Consider the following 19,427-nt stretch of genomic DNA (forward strand, 5'->3'; position numbering starts at 1 on the left):
GGGCGGGGCCGGCCGGGCGGGGACCGGGGCGCAGGCCGGGCCCGGTGACCTCAGAGCCCCTTCCCGCAGCGCTCGCCTGGTTCTCGAGGCCCGCTGCGGCAGACGAGCAGGAGGAGCGGCAGGGAGCGGGCGGGGCCGCCGCCGAGGGCGCGGCGGACGAGACCGAGGCCGAGATCATCCAGCTGCTGAAGAGAGCCAAGGTGAGGCGGCCTTTGCGAGCGGGGCCCGTTCGTTGGCCATGCGAGTACGCAGCGCTCGGTCCAGCTTCCCGAACGCTGGATGGGGGACTCCTGGGGTAGACTTGCCCAGAATTCGATGGGTCATGGTTGGGGGTGGGGGGGCGGTGTTGGCATCCATCCAGGCTTGTCAGACTCCAGAGCCTGCAGTCAGACCGCTGCAGTCCCCAGTGCAGATGGAGGGGGCACCATGGGCATCGCTTTTTTATCCAAGCAAAATGAGCGGAAATGTAGTTGCTTTTGTCAGGGAGCCAGCTGGACCGAAGGGGCTGGCGTCGAGAAGCGGGCACGTATGTGGCGTCCAGAAAATGCGCCTGAATGTTGCTTGTGCACAGTTGGGTTCTGTTCTTTCGCTAAAGCCTTCCTCTTCTCCACGTTCTTTTCTATTTTGTCGTCCTCAGGTTATCTCCTGTCTGCCATCGGGCTTGCTGCCGCCTCAGTGCTAACGACATCCAAATTTATATTCCCCTGCTGCAGTGTGCTACTGACATGCCCTCTCCAGTTCGAGGCCTCACCTACCTCTCACACCTGACTGTTGATCTCAGAAGCCTCCCCAGCACGTCCCTTCACCATCTTCCCCTTGCCACTGTCTACCCAGTTTTTCCCTCTGGAAATCTCCTACTCAGTCTTAAAACTCACGGGTACCTTATCACTGCCTCTCAGTACCCTTCCAGCCCAGCAACAGTTCCTCTTGCCACCAAATCCAGAGTATTTCTGGAATCCATCTGCCCTTTTCTCTGTGTCCTCTGCTGTCATCCTGGCCACATTGTCACAGCCTGCCGTCTGGTAGTTTTGCCTGCCCTGTTGCCACACTCTCCATGCAGCAGCGAGAAATGTAAACTGGGGGCTGCCTGGGTGGCTCCCTCCGCTAAGCCTCAAACTCCTGGTTTCAGCTCAGGTCATGATCTCAGGACTGTGAGTTCGAACCCCACTTCCAGCTCCCTACTCCATGGGGAGTCTGCTTGAGGACCCCCCCCCCCCCCGCCACCTGCACACTCTCTAAAAATAAATAAATCTTTAAAAAATTTTTAAGTCAAAAAACCAAAAATGTAAATTGGATCATACCACTTATTCGCCTAAACAATTTTGAGTGACTTCCCGCTGTATTTATGATAAAATCCAAACTTCTTAACTGTGGCCTGCACAGCCCTGCCTGACCTACCCCACCCCTGCCCTGTCCACCCATTTAGCAATAAGTCTCTGGCTCACCGCGTCTGCCCTTCACATATGTTTCCTTTTATCTCTTGAATGGTTCTGGAAAATCCTTCTCTTCAGCCTGCTGGGCCTTTGTTCATCCCCTGCTCTCTGGGTCATTTTCCCCCATGATTCCTGGTTGACTCTCATCCTTCCTGCCTCAGTATAACTGTCACTTCCTCGGAGGGCTTCTCTGTCTCGCATTTAGAGGGGACCCCTTATTGTAATTCCCATTGCTTTTCTTCATAGTTTATATCATTAGTTATAATTAAGTTTATTTGTCCTGTAGGATTACCTTTAGAATGTAGGAGGGGAAAAAAGATGTCAGACAAGCAACTTCCTTAGAAAACGGTGCAGTAAATTACTCACATTGCTGGTGTCTGCATTTGTTGGCCAGAACTTTGTCGTGTGGCTGCAGATACATAGCTGCAAAGGAAGAGGATCTCCCTTTCACCATTGTAGGCATAAAGCCTGGTGCACAGCTGGAATTCAGTACATATTTGACGAATGAGTGCATAGCTGTCTTCTGTGTGTTGGGATGTATGGCAGTACCCACTTCTGTGTGGTAGCACATACATCTGCTTTCTTTACATTTCGTTTTCTATTCCTTTCTTTGTTTTCTTTTTTCAGTTGAGCATCATGAAAGATGAGCCAGAAGAGGCTGAGCTGATTTTACATGACGCTCTTCGTCTTGCCTATCAGAGTGATAACAAGAAGGCCATCACTTACACTTACGATTTGGTAACTCTTCTAACCAGTCTGAGCCACTGATGGTGAAGGGTGGATGTAAGAGAAGGGTTGTTCGCTCTCCTGATTTACCCTCCTGACCTTCAGGGTGTTGTGAAGCTCTTTGGGTTTGTTTTTACTACGTTCTCTTTTGGTTTCGATTTTTATTATATGACCCTTAGGTACTAACATTTTATTACCCTTCACTTACATGAAGTTTAAATCTCAGGCCAAAAATAAATGTCATTAGTATTTGTTTTTTCCAGTGATGAATGGAGCCAAAGTTGGTTTATCATCCGCAAAGACTGTGCAACTATTTACACTCACACAATTGCTGTCCTTTGATTTTCGCAAATTAGTTAAATACCTTTTTCTTGGAACTTTCTTTTTTTCTTATTCAGAGGGTAAAAGCAAAAGGGAGTCATTAGCTTAGAAGTTTTGAAATAAGAATGCAGTGCTCTAAACTGAAAAACAATTTGTAATTTGCTTTCAGATGGCCAACTTAGCATTTATACGGGGTCAGCTTGAAAATGTAAGTAAATCACTTTGTGATATTTTGAATTTGTGAAGGACTAGCTTCAAGGGAACTCTTATTAGGAAGGATTCAAGCTCAGCTGCTGTAACAAGGAGACCCCAAAATAGAGTGACTCAAATAAGAGAGTGTATTTCTTTAAATGCATCATTCCAGAGGTAGCGGTGCACTGAAGAACGGTAGGTACCTCTGTTCCATGAAGTGGTCCACAAGGTCAATTTCCTTATAATATGTGTTCTTGTCCACATGGGTGAGCTGGCTCACCCTTACCCTCCAGGAAGGGGCAGGCAGGCAGCTTCCTTATAAAATAGGATTTAAAAAGTGTTCACGTTCCTTCTACCTGCACCCCTTGGCCAAGACTTCCTCATATGACCGTTCCAATTGCAAAGGAGGCTGACTTGTAAAAAAATAACTGAATAGATGTTGTAACTAAGAGGATGGGAGAGTGAGTAATTTGGGGATAGCTTGCAGCTTCTGCCACAGTAGCTTTAGATGAAAAGTTAATATCTTTCTTCCTTTTTTTTTTTTTAAAGATTTTATTTATTTATTTGACAGAGATGACGAGTAGGCAGATAGGCAGGCAGAGAGAGAGGAAGGGAAGCAGGCTTCCCACCAAGTAGAGGGCCTGATGCGTGGCTCGATCCCAGGACTCTGGGATCACGACCCAAGCCAAAGGCAGAGGCCTTAACCCACTGAGCCACCCAGGCGCCCCTAGATGAAAAGTTCGTTTCTGAAGTTGGTTTCTACTTCTCACAGGGTAGTTCTTAACGGTTCCCAGAGGAGGTGGGGTCGTGGTGTTTTTGTCTGTTTTCTCATCACAAGGATATTTTTCTCTGCATATGAGTGTGTATGTTGTTCTACAAGGGGATGTTGCATTAGACTAGTACTTAGAATCCAGGGTCCCAAGTAAAAGAAAAATCTTTTCCTTATGCTTCTAGGCGGAAAAACTTTTTAAAGCAACAATGAGTTACCTGCTTGGAGGGGGCATGCAACAGGTAAGGACGTTGCCTAGGACTGGGCCCTAGCGGAAGAGGTTTTCAAAATAGTTTTGCTTCCTGAAAACTCCACTTAGCCCCCAACATGTGCTTTGGTGAAAAAAGGTGGATTTTTTCCCCCCGTCTTGGCCCTGTATAAAACTACTAGTCTTTCATTCATGCAAAAACATGGTTGCTGAGAAGTTCAGTTGCCTAATTCTTCCAGAAGGATAAAGACTAAAGCTTTTAGGCTAAAGTCGGTCTAGATGTTGATCAGAAATTATCCATATGGAAATTGAGCTTCTGTGAATTTTCTTCATTTCCTTTTTCCCCACAGGAAGACAATGCAATAATTGAAATCTCTCTAAAGCTGGCCAGTATCTATGCTGCTCAGAATAGGTAAGTAGAACCAGAATCTAGGTGTGGCAGCAGCCAGGGAGTTGGGCTATGAGCAGAGAACTTTCTAGGATATTGTATCATTTTCATTTAGTTTCCAGTTATCTGGATCTCAAAAAAACTGGGTGTCGCACTCAAAGTGTTCCCCCCACCCCATCCTTGAAGTCTTTAGTCTCCTAGTTTTGCCCCGCTGTTTCCAGTAGCCTGCTGAGTGGGGCAGACAGCCCTCCTTTGGCCACACTGTGACAAAGCTAATCAACTTTTCTGTTCCTGCTTGAACTGGGAAGGGAGGTTATAGTTAGAACCAGTTTAGCTCTTCCTAGGAGAGGAGGGAGCAGTGTAAAAGCCACTGGGGTAATGTACTTTGAAGGAACCATTTTTTGAATATAAGTATCAACAAACCAGGAGGGTAGATACATAGTTGGGTGATGAGGGACTTGATGTGGGAGTGTCTCAGTGGCTAGTCCAACGGGCAGTGTTTTTAAAGCATGTAAAGGCGATCAGGTGACGAGTTTTAAGAAGGGGAAAAACCTCGGAGTAGGGGAGTGAGCTCTGGATATGTAAGACAGGAAATTGGTCTTAATTTAAAAGTATTAGATGAATCTAAATTCTTGTAAAGAAGAATCTTCTGCTACACGGGAAAGGCTTTAGGAAAGAATTTGGATGTGTGCTCATTGTCCCAGGAACACTGATGAGTGAGGCCTGGTGCCTTTCATTCTCTTAAGGTGGGGTTCAAAGAAGAAATAACCTAGAGTGTAAGCGAAGAACTTCTAGAGAGTTATGTATCTTGGAGGGCATTTATGGGAAGACCTAAGAGGAGCTTTTAGGTTTTCAGTGCTGTGATAGTTGTGCAGCACAGGTTTGGAATGCTATCAGACCTGATGCTGTAACAGGAGTGCTTGTTGAGACCAGGGTTCCTGGCGCTGGTCCCTGCTGTCCTGATCACCAGCTCCTTCTCTGTCAGCGGAACCTGCTTGTTGCCTGCATGTGCATGGACACTAGATGGGCTCGGACTTCGGATGGCCTTTGATTTCAAGTCTCTTGAGGAGCTTTGAGGTTGGCCCATGCCGGGGAGCAAAGCAGCTGGGATCAGTCTCTCTCGGAGGAGTCCTAGAACTGGAGGTCAATGGGGTATGAATTGGAATAAAAAGAAGCCCGAAGCTAATCACAGTGGAGAGTAAGACGGATTCGTGGTCTCTGACAAGTGGAAGTAATGGCCCCTGATAATTAGTCTGTTGGTTACTCTGTACTCTTGTCGAAAGTATTTTTTTCATTTAGAGACTGGAATATGTGTAACTCGACTTGGGGCTTAGGAAGGCTGATATTAGTAAGGGAATTATTTCTAGACATTTTGCTCTGACTAGAAACATCTAGTGGGCCGCCTCCCCCAGCTCCGAGTCCTGGCTGAATAGGGTCCCTCCTGCCAAAGTTTGGTCTGAAGAAGCTTCTGTTCTGGGAACAGAGTACAGCAGTGGGGTCATCGGTTCTCCCTGGCAAAGCACTAGAGGAGAAGGGGTGAGCTTTGGAGTGCCCGTCTGCTAAGAAACCAGAGCCACCACCAAAGGTGAGAACCGGGGCTGAGCTTCTGGATGCAGAAGAAATTTCTGTTGTATCCGTGCATCTCTTTTTAGAAACTGGTGGTTGACGCTTGTTCTCTCCGGAGTCCATCTGCCTAATGTTTAGGTGTTCTCTCCATTTGGTTGAGGGTCCCGGGCTGGATTCAGGCTCAGTACCTTCTAGTGCCATAGCCAGGAATTCCGTGTATATAAAAAAAGCTTCTAGTAAAGACCTAACAGCTTGGGAAGCTAATACACAAAGCTAATAAACCTGTTCAGAACTTGCACAAGATCAGTAGTTAGCATCCTTAGGGCAGGTGGCCTGAGCCTCTGTTCCTATTAGCATTACTTTGAGTGAGTGTAAGGCCTTCCAAGTGGAGAGTCAAACTCATGGTGGAAGCTACTGGTTCTGTCATTTATTAAGATGACAGCAGCGTTCTTAGCTTTTTGGGTCTTAAGCTAGGTTAAATGGGTGACTAAGAACTTCTACAAAATGGCAGACTGAGACTCCTTGGAAACTGCAAGCAGCATTCCCCCTCCCCATCTCACATTTCCTGTATTGCTAATGCTCACACCCAAGCCCGGAAATGCGAATGAAAGAGGGCTTTGTGAAAAGGTGAACAGCCGACTGCTGATCTTTGCTTTACAGACAGGAATTTGCTCTTGCTGGCTATGAATTCTGCATTTCAACTCTAGAGGAAAAAATTGAAAGAGAAAAGGAATTAGCGGAAGACGTTTTGTCAGGTAGGGAAACCTGACTGTTTTCTGGACGTTGCTTTTTGCCTCAGAGCTTTAACGCTGTAATAGAGGGACGTGTACCTGCATCGGGGGAGGGCAAGTTACCCATTTGGGGAATTAAGTGGCTTTTTTTAAGATCTCAGCAGAAGGTCTGAAATAAGATGTTTTATTTAAATAACTTGACCACTGATTGCTTTTTAACCCTTTGGTGACATGTTCATAATTTACTTGTTGACTTGTATATAATCTCTGGAAAATTGGGGAGCAGAAAGGGAAGGTCTTTTTCTTTTCTCTTGGTTCAGCTACCAGTCGCAATGTTACTTATAATTACATTTTGGTCCCGGAAAGGTGAAGAGAAATTCAGGGTTTTTTGGTTTGTTTGTTTGTTTGTTTGTTTGTTTGGATGCCCGAGTGGCTCAGTCAGTTAAGCATCTGCTTTTGGCTCAGGTCCTGATCCCAGGGTCCTGGGGTCGAGTCCCACATCTGGCTTCTTGCTCAGCGGGGAGCCTACTTCTCCCTCTGCCTGCCGGTCCCCCTGCTTGTGCGTTTGTGCTCTCTCGCTCATGCTCGCTTGCTCTCTGACAAATAAAGAAAACCTTTGAAAAAAATCATTAAAAAAAAAAGATTTTATTTATTTATTTGAGAAATGGTGAGAGAGCGAGGTATAGTACAAGCAGGGAGGAGAAGGAGAAGCAGACTCCTGCCAAGCAGGGAACCTGATGAGGGGCTCGATCCCAGGACCCTGGGACCATGACCCAAGCCAAAAGTAGACATTTCACTGACTGAGCCACCTAGGCACCCTGAGAAACTCAGGTTTTTGTAGTTCATCCTCATGATGAAGGGAAGAGCCTACAGAATGAGGTTAGGAACAGAATGGGGTGGGCAGGATGCTATCAGGTTTCTTTCTTTTTTTTTTTTAATATGATTTTATTTATCTATTTGACAAAGATCACAAGTAGGCAGAGAGGCAGGCGGAGAGAGAGGAAGGGGAGCAGACTTCCTGCTGAGCAGAGAGCCTGATGTGGGGCTCAGTCACAGGACCCTGGGATCATGACCTGAGCTGAAGGCAGCCACTTAACCAACTGAGCCACCCAGGCACCCTCTATCACGTTTCTTAATATGGTGTGAAATACTGGCAATTGTCAGATTCAAAGTTCTTTTGGTAATGCTTACTTCCCATGTACTCTGTGCTGAGAACTAGCGAGATGCTAGAGAAACAGTGGTTAGCCCTTGTCCCCAAAGCAATACGTATGATTTGAAAGAGTTATCTGTACTCTTGTCTTCAGTTCTCTCTCTCTCTCCCTTTTTTTTGAGGGTTGTTTTTTTTTTCAATTTTAGAGAGAGAACACCAGGGTCGGAGGGAGAGGGAAAGAGAGTCTCAAGTAGACCCCGTGCTGAGCCCAGAGCCTGATGCTGGACTCAATCTCCTGACCCTGAGATCACGACCTGAGCTGAAACTAAGGTTCACATGCTTAACCAGCTGTGCTGCCCAGGCTCCCCTTTTCCAATCCTCTCTTGAGCATAAATGGGGCTTTCTCTTCTGTCACTCTGCTGAGGCTGCCTTTATCAAGATCATGAGTTCTCAGTCCTTATCTTACCTGCTCTGCTTACTAGCAGCTCTGACTCCGGTCTTGGAAACACTTTATTCACTCGTCTTCTGGGACCTCTCACCAGACACTAACCTTCCCCTTTGCTACCTCTAAAGTTAGCAGACTTTGAGGCTCACACCCTAGGAGATAAATTTAGTTCTATACTTTTATTTATTTTTAATTTTGTTTTAAGGATTTTATTTATTGGGACGCCTGGGTGGCTCAGTTGGTTGGACGACTGCCTTCGGCTCAGGTCATGATCCTGGAGTCCCGGGATCGAGTCCCGCATCGGACTCCCAGCTCCATGGGGAGTCTGCTTCTCTCTCTGACCTTCTCCTCATTCATGCTCTCTCTCACTGTCTCTCTCTCAAGTAAATAAATAAAATCTTTAAAAAAAAAAAAAAAAAAAAAAAAAAGGATTTTATTTATTTATCAGAGAGAGAGCACAAGCAGGGGGAACAGCAAGCAAAGGCAGAGGGAGAAGCAGGCTCCCTGCTGAGCAACAAGCCCCAGACCCTGGGATCATGACCTAAGCTGAAGGCAGCTGCTTAATTGACTGAGCCACCCAGGAGTCTAGTCCCATACCTTTAAGTATCAGTTACACGTCATCATCCCCAACTTACCCATGGACTACAGACATGAACTGGGTAAAATTGTCTCCTTGACATCTTGACCTGAATGGCTAGTGATCATTTCACAGTTAACATGTCTGAAATGGGTTTCTTGATTTTTCTTTTTCTTTTTTTAAAGATTTTATTTATTTTGGAGAAATGGGTTTCTTGATTTTTCTTTTTCTTTTTTTAAAGATTTTATTTATTTTGGAGAGAGAGTGAGAGTGTGGGGGCAGGGGCCGAGAGAGAGAGAATCTCAAGCAGACTCCAAGCTGATCGTGGAGCCCAGTGTGGGACTTGATCTCACGACCCTGACTGAGATTGTGACCTGAGCTGAAACCAAGAGTCAGATGCTGAACTGAGCCACCCGGCCCCCTGGGTCTTTTAATATCTGCCACTTACAAACTTGCTTCTTTGCCAGTTAGCCCCGGCAGTAAATGACACCACTATTCACAAAGTTACGCTAGCCAAGAACCTGCAAATCACCTGTGATTCCTTTCTCATTCCTGATGGTGAGTCATCAAGTTCTGTTGGGTTATCCATCAAGGTGTATACATGTCAGACCGCATCTCGTCCTCTCACCCTATGACTTTGGTCCAGGCCATGATTGTTTCTTGCCTGAACACCTGTAAAGTCTCCCCAGAGGTTTTCCTGCCTCCTTGCAGTCCCTCACACAGTCCATTATCCATGTAGCACGCAGTGATCTTTTAAACCTCAGTGCCTTTGAATCACCTTTGGGACTCCGTGTGGTCCTGTAAGGCTCTACATGGTGTGACGCCTTCCTCCTTCTACATCATCTACTGCTCTCCCACTTGCTCATTCCAGTTTGCACTGGTCTTTTCCCAGCTGTTCTGTACAAGCTTGTACATCTCTCAGGACCTTTTCACTTGCTCCCTCTCCCTAGCTTGCTCTCCCATATCTTTGCATGGCCAGCTCTCCTCATTCAGTTCGGGGGTCCCTCCTTGGGAGGCCTACTCTGACTAAAACAATGCTCTCTTCCCACCTATCCTTAACTTTTCTTCCTCACACTTGGAAGGAGTGTATGTGTGGCTATTGTGTGCTCATGTTTGTGTGGCCACTAAAAGTGTATTTTTGTTCCGAGTGTTTTTGTATTTTTCTTCCCTAGCAAATTTCATCTGTTTTGTTCACTGCTGAGTCTTTAGTACTAGAACAGTGCCCGGCACGCAATGGAGGCTCAGTAATTGTTGACTGTAAGAACAGAAGACCAGACAGACAACAAGGAGAGTTTCAGTGTGGTACGGAATTGCTTCAGGGAAACTTATGAAAGATGTAAAAACAAGTCTAGCTATCAAATAAGTTACTTTTGAACTACTCACACCCTTGCTGTCTTTCATTTGCAGCATTGACTCTAGACCGTTTCTTAAAAGTGACTCCGGAAGTAATACCTGTGCGGTTAAGGAAATGTAGAAAAGCATTGGGAAGAAAATAATAAAAATGATCCATAATAATCCTAAGAAAAAACTACTGTTGATTATTTTATTGTGTGACTTTGCAGGCTTGTTTTCCCCTATGCTGTTTACATTCTAAGAAATAAATTAGGGATCATACTGTATATGCTTTTATTTTAAATTAGTAGTATATTGTGAAAACATTTTTTTCCAGGCAGAGGAAGTCTTTTTGGAGAAAGCAAACTAACTTCAATTATAACTATGGTTGTTACATTTTACTAGTTAGACGATATAGAAAATGTGTTACGTTATTCTTAATCTTTATTTTTTCTAAAGAAATATATTCCCACTCAGTTTTATTTATTTATTTATTTTCTAAGATTTTATTTATTTATTTGACAGAGATCACAAGGAGTCTGAGAGGCAGGCAGAAAGAGAGAGAGGAGGAAGCAGGCTTCCTGCTGAGAAGAGAGCCCGATGCGAGGCTCGATCCCAGGACCCTGGGATCATGATCTGAGCCGAAGGCAGAGGCTTTAACCCACTGAGCCACCCAGGCGCCCCTATTTATTTATTTTTTTAAGATTGGTTTATTTATTTGAGAGAGTATACACATACACGCGAATAGGGGCACGGGGCAGAAGAAGAGAGTCTCAAGCAGACTCCAAGCTGAGCCTGGAGCCAGGCACGGGGCCTGATCCCATGACCTGAGATCATCACCTGAGCTAAAACTAAGAGTCACTAAACCAACTGCACCATCCAGTGACTCCCTGCATTCTATTTTAACCAAACTAAATCCGTTATTGAATTCATATGCATTTTTATTTAAAGATTTTATTTATTTATTTGACAGAGATCACAAGGAGGCAGAGAGGCAGGCAGAGAGAGATAGGAGGAAGCAGGCTCCCTGCTGAGCAGAGAGCCCGATGGGGGCTCGATCCCAGGACCCTGGGACCATGCCCTGAGCTGAAGGCAGAGGCTTAACCACTGAGCCACCCAGGTGCCCCGAATTCACGTGGTTTTAATTGACACGACTAAATCTATCCCCAAAGTGTTTAGTTCAGGTCGCATAAAAACTTGGTCTAGGGTACTCATTTTGTTCCTCATGTTGTAAATATATATGTAATTACTGAAAAAAATTAAATGAAAACAACAGATTGCTAAACAGTATAATTAAGAGAAGCCTAATTTTTTCTTCTTTCTGTTTTTTAAAAATATTTTACCCATTTATTTGACAGAGAGACAGCGAGAGAGGGAACACAAGCAGGGGAGGGGGTAGAAGAGGGAGAAGCAGGCTCCCCACTGAGCAGGGGGCCTGATGTGGGGCTCGATCCCAGGATCCTCGGATCGTGACCCAAGCCGAAGGCAGATGCCTAATGACTGAGCCATCCAGGCACCCCAGGGAGCCTAATTTTCTGGAATATGTAGATTAAATACAGATCTAGAGCAGGGATGCATGATACCAAAATGTAAACAGGTTGATAGATGGCCAGGGGATTTATGTTTTATTTGTGTTTTTCTGAATATTCTGTATTTCTTGGAACAAATTATTTTTTAAACTACTTTCTTACATTACCTGTATAAGAAGTCAAGGAGCATAAGAAGAATTAATTTAAAAATATGATTTCCTTGCCACCTGTCTTCCTGGCATCATTTTCAACTCTTAACCAATTTCTTCTGGTATTTTCCTTCATATTTCTAAATAACATAAAATTATTTGTTGATTTGTTACGTTTTTAGAATCTGGTAACTTACCGAAGAGTGAGGAGTTAGTGCGGTTTCGGTCGTGTCTTCGTTACTGCGAATCTATTAGTAGTGTTAGCTGTTGAGCCAAGTAATGTCACGTGATCGCATTTGCTATTATTTGTGACTGCTTCCTACAGAAGTCCGCGGTGTTTTTGTTGCTTGTTTTTTTAATAATTGCTCTGTTAACCGGAGTACTTGCTCTCGTTCGTTCCTAAGCTGCTCTGGGGCCCTGGGCTGCCTCTCAGTTGTCTGCAGCGTTCGGTCACGTTCCTCTTGTGGGCTTTGTCACTCGCCGCCCTTTTTCCACTGCTTGTCATCTCCCACAGCTTATGATCTCTGTCCTCTGCCTGGATTCATCTCTCTCTGTTTTTCCCTTGTGACTTTATATCTTTTTCATCCTTTAACTTTGATTTAGCGATGTTTTGGGGGAGAATAGGGACACGTGTGTGTGTGTTCAGTCTGGAACGGTGTATCTGTGTGGAGGTTAAGGGTTCTGTGACGACACGGGTGGTGTCCAGGTCTGTTCCTTAGGATGGCGTCTCAGCACTGAGATTCCAGGTCAAAAGCGGCGCATTTTAAGGTTGTTGATGAATGTCGCAGAACTGCCCTTGAAAGGACTGTATTAATTGACATTTTCTGATCTGTGAATTTATTTGCTTTGTGACTTTCGTCAAATTGAGTAATCCCTGTGTGTTTTTGATCCTCAGAATGGGAATAAGAGTAATCCTCTTGTAGGACTGGTAGGAATATTGAATGAGTTCGTATTGATGAAGGGCTGAGAAAATGCCTAGTATAGAGTAGCTGCTCGAGGGTTAACTGCTGTTAGTTCACATTACTGTGGTAAGGCCGTGTGCCCCTTCTCCCCAAAACTCACTGACTTTTATAACCTTCACCAGATTGGTGATGTGGCTGTGATGCATTAACTAGCATTTCTTCGTTAAGCGATGAGGTTGATCATTTATCGGTACTGTTTGATAAGAATATTAACTCTATCCTGTCACGTTCTTTCTTTTCCCTTGCTCATGTCTATAGAGTTCAGAGTTTTGGGATTTTTTTGTTTGTTTTAATTAAAAAGTGAAACTGACATTCATACAAGTGAGGGAATCATGAGAACAGGCAGTGACCCAACACCAACAGTACTTTCACAGCCTGGGTGTGTCTGACCCCAGTACCATTCCCCTTCTCACCACAGAGATACTGGTCTGCTGAAGCTTGTTGGTTTGTGCAGGTTTTTTTTTCAAAATTCATAAAAATGGGGCCCCTGGGGTGGCTCAGGTGATTAAGCGTCTGTTTGGTTTCAGCTCAGGTCATGATCTTAGGGTCCTGGGGTCAGTCCCCAGACTGGGCTCCTGGCCCAGCCAGGAGTCTGCTGGAGATTCTCTCTCCCTATCCCTCTGCCCATGCCCCACCACGCATGCACGCTCACTCTCTAAAACCAATCCGTCTTAAAAAAAAATTGTATAAGTGAATCACACAGTATGACTTGCATTTGCCTTTGATCTTTTTGGAGTTAGATCTGAATTCATTTTTGTCTATTTTCTTTGCTTTTATTAATTTTAAATGACTACCTGGAGTTATTTACTTATTTTTTAAAAGATTTAATTTATTTATTTGACAGAGAGTGAGTGCACAAGCACAGGGAGCAGTAGGCAGAGGGAGAAGCAGGCTCCTCAATGAGCTGGGAGCCCAACGCAGGACTCGATCCCAGGACCCCAGGATCACAACCTAAGTCAAAGTCAGTTGCTTAACTGACTGAGCCACCCAGGTGCCCCTGCCTGGAGTTACTTAGAATAGCTAATCTAGGCAAGGTGTTCTAGAAGTCGAATAGAGGCAAGTGAGGCAAAAGTCCTGCCCTTCTGGAGCTTAATGCGTAGGATAATTTTCATGTTGAAATGAGAGAAATATTCGGCCAACTTTCCTTGTAGTCTTTTTTTTTCTTTATTCCTAAACTGTGTTGACATAACATTGTAACACATCCGCAGTTAATCTTGGTATGATGTTGGTAACTACTTTCTTAAAGATGGTGATCTGTCAGCGTTATGTTTGTATTGTAAATTAGTATACGCTTGCGTTTCTTTTGGGGCTTTCCATTTGATTCATTCATCTGATGGTTCTTATAACAGGGTACGATGTTTGAATTCTATGGTAGCATACGTTTCAGTTATATAGTAAACAGGTTTCACACATTTGCTCCCATTTTATTTTCACTTAGTCTTTAGCTGAATTTTCTTACGTAAAAAATCCCTAAAGTGCTTTGCATTACTAGATTTTCATTATCTTGTTGTTGTTGTTTTTAAAGACTTTATTTGACAGAGAGAGAGAGAGCATAAGTAGGCAGAAAGGCAGGCAGAAGGAGAGGGAGAAGCAGACTCCCTGCTGAGCAAAGAGCCCACATAGAGCTCTGTCCCAGGATCCTGGGATCATGACATGAGCCAAAGGCAGATGCTTCACTGACTGAGCCACCCAGGCGCCCCCATAAGTTTTTTTTAAAGAAGCATTAATTTATTTGAGAGAGAGTAAGAGTGTGTGTATACGCATGTGGGAGAGGGGACAGAGGAAGAGACTCTCAGGCAGACTCCAGACTGAGTGTGGAACATGACGAGGGGCTTGATCTCATGATCCCAAGATCACGACCTGAGCCAGGGTCAAGAGTTGGAGGTTTAACTCACTGAGCCGCCTGTGCACCCCTCGAGCTTCGCTTCTGCATCTAGTTCTCTTGCTTTTCCCACCACATCTGCCGGTACTTCCTCTGCTGGAGTCCTAAACCCCTCAAGGTCATCTGTAGAACTGGAATCCATTTCTTCCTCTCATGTCTTCCCGTGAATGACTAGTGTTCTTGATGGCATCTAGAATGGTGAATCCTTTCTAGAAGGTCTTCAGTTTACTTTGCATAGATCCGTCAGAGGAGTCACTGTCTGTGCAGCTAGGGCCTTCTGAAGTCTATTTCTTAAATAAAAAGACTTGAAAGTTGAAATGAGCCCTTGCTGCACAGGCCGCAGAGCGGGTGCTGTGTTAGCAGACCTGAACACAGCGGAAGTCTCACCATCCGTTGCCATCAGAGCTCTTGGGTGACCCGGTGCCTTGTCAAGCAGCAGTAATATTTTTTAAAAAGATTTTATTTATTTATGTGAGAGAGAGAAAGAGACAGAGCATGAGAGGGGAGAGGGTCAGAGGGAGAAGCAGACTCCGCATGGAGCTGGGAGCCTGATGGGGAATTCGTTCCCGGGACTCCAGAATCATGACATGAGCTGAAGGCAGTCGCCTAACCAACTGAGCCACCCAGGTGCCCAAGAAGCAGTAATATTTTGAAAGGAATCTTTCTCCTGAGCAGTAGGTCTCAACAGTGGACATAAAATATCCAGTAAATTGGGGCACCTGGGTTGCTTAGTGGGTTAAGCCTCTGCCTTCAGCGCAGGTCATGATCTCAAGATCCTGGGATCGAGCCCCGCATCAGGCGCTCTGCTCAGCGGGGAGCCTGCTTCCTCCTCTCTCTCTCTGCCTACTTGTGATCTCTATCAAATAAATAAAATCTTTAAAAAAATTAAAAAGTCCAATAAATTGTGTTGTAAACAGACGTGCTGTCATCCAGGCTTTGTTCCCTTTCTAGAACGTGGACGGAGTAGACTCTGCATAACTCTTAAGGGTCGCGGGGCGCTCGGAATGGCCCGCAGCGTCAGCTTCACTTGAAGTCACCAGCTGCGTCAGTCCTGGGCAGGAGAGTCGCCCTCCCCTCTGACGCTCTGAAGCCAGGCGCTGGCTGCTCTCCAGCCGTGACAGTCCTAGGTGGTATCTCCACCAACAGAAAGCGGTTTTGTCTGTGTTGAGAGTCTGTTACTTAGTGTGGTTGATTAGTGTAGCCTAGTAGCTTGATGAGGGTCTGGAATCTTCTGGAGAACTTGCTGCAGCCTCTCCATCAGCACGTGCTGCTTCAGCCTGCCTGTCTATGGTATGCAGATGATGCGGTTCCTCAGTCCTCCTGAACCAGCCTCTGCCAGCTTCAGCCTGTCCCGCTGCTTCCTCACCTCCCAGCTTTGCCCTAGCTGAAGGGAGTCAGGGCCTTGCTCTGGGTTAGGCTTCGGCTGAAGGGGGTGTCGGGGCTAGGTTGGCCTTCTCTCCAGACCGCATCAGAGCCCTCTTTGTTATCATCCGTCTGTTCCCTGTAAGGCTTTCTCATGTCCTTCTAGAACCTTCCCTTTGTGTTCATGGCTTGGCTTACTGGTGCAAGAGGCCTAGCCGTCTGCTCGTCTCAGCTTCTGGGATGCTCAGTCATTTCTAGCTTTTGATTTCAAGTGAGAGACATGCGACTCTTTGTTAGGGGCTGTGGTAGGATTATTAATTGGCCTGATTCCAGTATTATTGTGTTTCAGGGAAGAGGGAGGCCCAAGGAGAGAGAGAGATGCAAAACCATATGGGCCAGATCTCTTTTGGAGTTGATTCTCTGGCAACTTTTTTTCTTCTTTCCTTGCTCAGTACTCATATTTAAATTTCTTCTATTTTTCTTGACTTGATTTCAGTTATGTAGGACAGTACTGAGAACACAGCATTACTAAACATATATGTATGTATGTATTTGACAGAGAGAGAGCGAGAGAGACATTGAGAGAGGGAATACAAGCAGGGGAAGCGGCAGGCAGAGGCAGAGAGAGGAGCAGGCGTCCCTCTGAGCAGGGAGCCCGATGTGGAGCTCGATCTTAGGACCCTGGGATCATGACCTGAGCTGAAGGCAGATACTCAATGACTGAGCCACTCAGGCCCCCAGCATTAATAAATAGCTTGAATAGGGGTGCCTGGCTGGCTAGGTCAGTAGGGCATGCAAGTCTTGATCATAGGGTTAAGTTCAAGCTTCGTGTTGGGTGTGGAGCCTACTTTAAAAATATAAATAAAAATAAGTATCTTGAATAAATGAGCGCATGGATGACAGATGTTTGGAGATCTATATTTTCTTTAAAGAAACTTTATGGAATTATGTTTTTAAAGCATAACCGACCATCATCTGTTAGGATGTCATACTTCTTTCCCAATTCCTAATTTCATGGATTTATTTCATTTTTTCAAGACATTTTTCTTTTTCATTGACTCCTTTCTCCTCTTTTCCTTGAGCTGAAAGTTTCATTCATTTTCATGTTTTATTTTTTATTTATTTATTTTTTAAAAAGATTTTATTTATTTATTTGACAAGAGAGAGTGAGCACAGGCAGACAGAGCGGCAGGCAGAGGCAGAGGGAGAAGCAGGCTCCCTGCTGAGCACGGAGCCCGATGTGGGACTCGATCCCAGGACGCTGGGCTCATGACCTGAGCCGAAGGCAGCCACTTAACCAACTGAGCCACCCAGGCGTCCCTCCCATTTTCATATTTTAAATAATCATAACACTTTTGGAAAATGCAGCTATTTTTGGTCTATACATACTTGGCGTCATGAATGCTTGAGGTCTGGAGCCTGAGTTTGAATTCTGGATTTTCCTTTTCTTCACAGTGTGACTGCAGACAAGTTACGTAACTACTGTTGGTTTCCTCATCCACAGAGCAGGAGTAAGAGCAGAACCTATGTCGGCCTTATAGAGTTGTCAGGGGAGTTCAGTGCCGCAGGATGGCAGCTGGCATTCATTAAGTACTCTGTGTACTTGCCTGGAATGTGGTGTCTTCATCATCTGTCATATGCCTTGGCTTTTCATGTGTGTTTACCTCTCTCAATTCATATAGGACCTTCCTGACTATTCGGTTTTTCCTTGGTTTCTTTCTCCTGCTTGGTTTGGGTTGTTTTTTGCTCCTTTTCTGGTTTCTTAAGTGGAAGATCTGGTTGTTGGTTCAAATCTTTCTTTTCTGATATGGGCATTTACAGCTTTAAATTTCCCTCCACTGCTTTAGCTGTATCCTCTAAATTTTGATATGTTGTGTTTTCGTTTTCATTTATCTCAGTGTATTTTCTAATTTTTCATGTGATTTCTTATTTGATTCTTAGGATATTTTGGAGTGTGTTGATTAATTTTAGCATATTTATGAATTAACAATATTCCCTAACCCTAAGTTCATGCCATTGTGATCAGAAAACATGGTTTATATGATTTCAGTCGTTTTAATTTATTTTTTAAGATTTTAAAATTTATTTGAAAGAGCTCATGAATGGGGGTGAGGGGGAGGTGGGCAGAGGGAGAGGGGGAAGCAGACTCCCAGCTGATCAGGAAGCCGGATGTGGGGTGGGATCCCAGGGTGCCAGGATCATGACCTGAGTCAAAGGCAGACACCCAACTGACTGAGCCACCCAGGTGCCCTGATTTCAGTCCTTTAAAATTTACTGGGACTGGTTTTAGGGTACAGTATTTGGTTTGTCCTGCAGACTGTTGCATGTGCATTAGAGAGAAAGGTGTATTCCTTTGTTGTTGGGTGGAATGTTCTATATATGTCGGATAGATGTATTTGGTTTAAAGTATTGTTCAACTCTCATATCCTTGCTGATTTTGTCTAGTTCTAGACAAGATAATTTGGCTTTGTGCATTTTTTCTTCCCAAATGTTTTTATGCTATTTAAATAGTCCTAGATATGTATCTTCATTGTGAGTTATTCCTTCATTAGAAAAATGATTTTAAGTCATTTTGTTCTCAGTGTGTCTTTTGTAGAAGTCTGTGTTGGGATTTTTAAAAACCTAGTCTGAATATCATTGTCTTGTCCACAAAACCTCAAAGCCTATTTAAAATTAGTATTGGATATCTGGGGCGCCTGGGTGGCTCGGTGGGTTGGGCCGCTGCCTTCGGCTCAGGTCATGGTCCCAGGGTCTTGGGATCGAGCCCCATATCGGGCTCTCTGCTCAGCCGGGAGCCTGCTTCCTTCTCTCTCTCTCTCTGCCTGCCTCTCTGCCTGCTTGTGATCTCTGTCAAATAAATTAATAAAATCTTTAAAAAAAAAAAAAATTAGTATTGGATATTTGTATAATTTTTTTGCACTGAAAAAAGTGCTTTCCAGGAGCACCCCAGTGGCTCGGTTGGTTAAGCGTCTGCCTTCAGTTCAGGTCATGATCCCAGGGTCCTGGAATCAAGCCCCATGTAGGGCTCCCTGCTCTGTGGGGAGTCTGCCTCTCCCTCTGCCTGCTTCTCCTGACTTGTGCTCTCTCTCTCATATAAATAAATAAAATCTTTAAAAAAAAAAACCACTTTCCATTTTTGTTACTTTTTTGGTTCTCAGTTCTTTCTTTCTGTCTTTTTTTTTTTTTTTAAAGATTTTATTGATTTATTTGACAATGAGAGAGAAAGCATAAGCAGGGAGAAGCAGGCAGAGGCAGAGGGAGAGGCAGATTCCCCACTGAGCAGGGAGCCCAACATGGGGCTTGATTCCAGGACCCTGGGATCATGACCTGAGCTGAAGGCAGACGCTTGACTGAGCCGCCAAGCGCCCTTCTCAGTTCCCTCCTAAAGGGACTTTTTCGTCACTAAACTTTCACTTAACAACTTGGAGGGAAGGTATACGTAGTGTTTTCTGTTGCTTCTGTAAGATGAGATGAGGACGATGAAGCATTCTGGTGCCTTTTCCTGCTTGGTTTTTCTCTCCGATCTGGAACTCTCGGCTCACTAGGGTTTATTGGAGAGAACCTTGGAGCCGCTCATTTGCCTTCTTCTGGAGATAGCTGCTTTGTCACGCCGGGTTGCTTTGTAGCAGTTGGTGGCTTTGTCACCATGAGGTTAGGGGGCTTAGTCTCTTTAGTCTCTTTTCTAAGATCCAGTTCAGTGCGCTT

At 44.8% G+C, this 19,427-nt stretch overlaps 1 protein-coding gene across 2 annotated transcripts in view; it reads left to right on the forward strand.

Moving 5' to 3' along the window:
* TTC19 (tetratricopeptide repeat domain 19) overlaps positions 1-19,427 on the forward strand; it is a 30,960-nt gene that overhangs the window by 265 nt on the left and 11,268 nt on the right. The window contains exons 2-8 of one of the 2 annotated variants that reach the window (XM_059149958.1): positions 70-200; positions 2,061-2,171; positions 2,650-2,688; positions 3,627-3,683; positions 4,000-4,061; positions 6,264-6,358; positions 7,691-7,814. In XM_059149958.1, the coding sequence (XP_059005941.1) occupies positions 70-200; positions 2,061-2,171; positions 2,650-2,688; positions 3,627-3,683; positions 4,000-4,061; positions 6,264-6,358; positions 7,691-7,814 (619 nt within the window). The remainder of the gene's footprint in view (positions 1-69; positions 201-2,060; positions 2,172-2,649; positions 2,689-3,626; positions 3,684-3,999; positions 4,062-6,263; positions 6,359-7,690; positions 7,815-19,427) is intronic. The other variant, XM_059149959.1, reaches the window with a different exon arrangement.

This window comes from Mustela lutreola, chromosome 15 (genome assembly GCF_030435805.1).
Source record: "Mustela lutreola isolate mMusLut2 chromosome 15, mMusLut2.pri, whole genome shotgun sequence".
Taxonomy (NCBI): Eukaryota; Metazoa; Chordata; class Mammalia; order Carnivora; family Mustelidae; genus Mustela; species Mustela lutreola.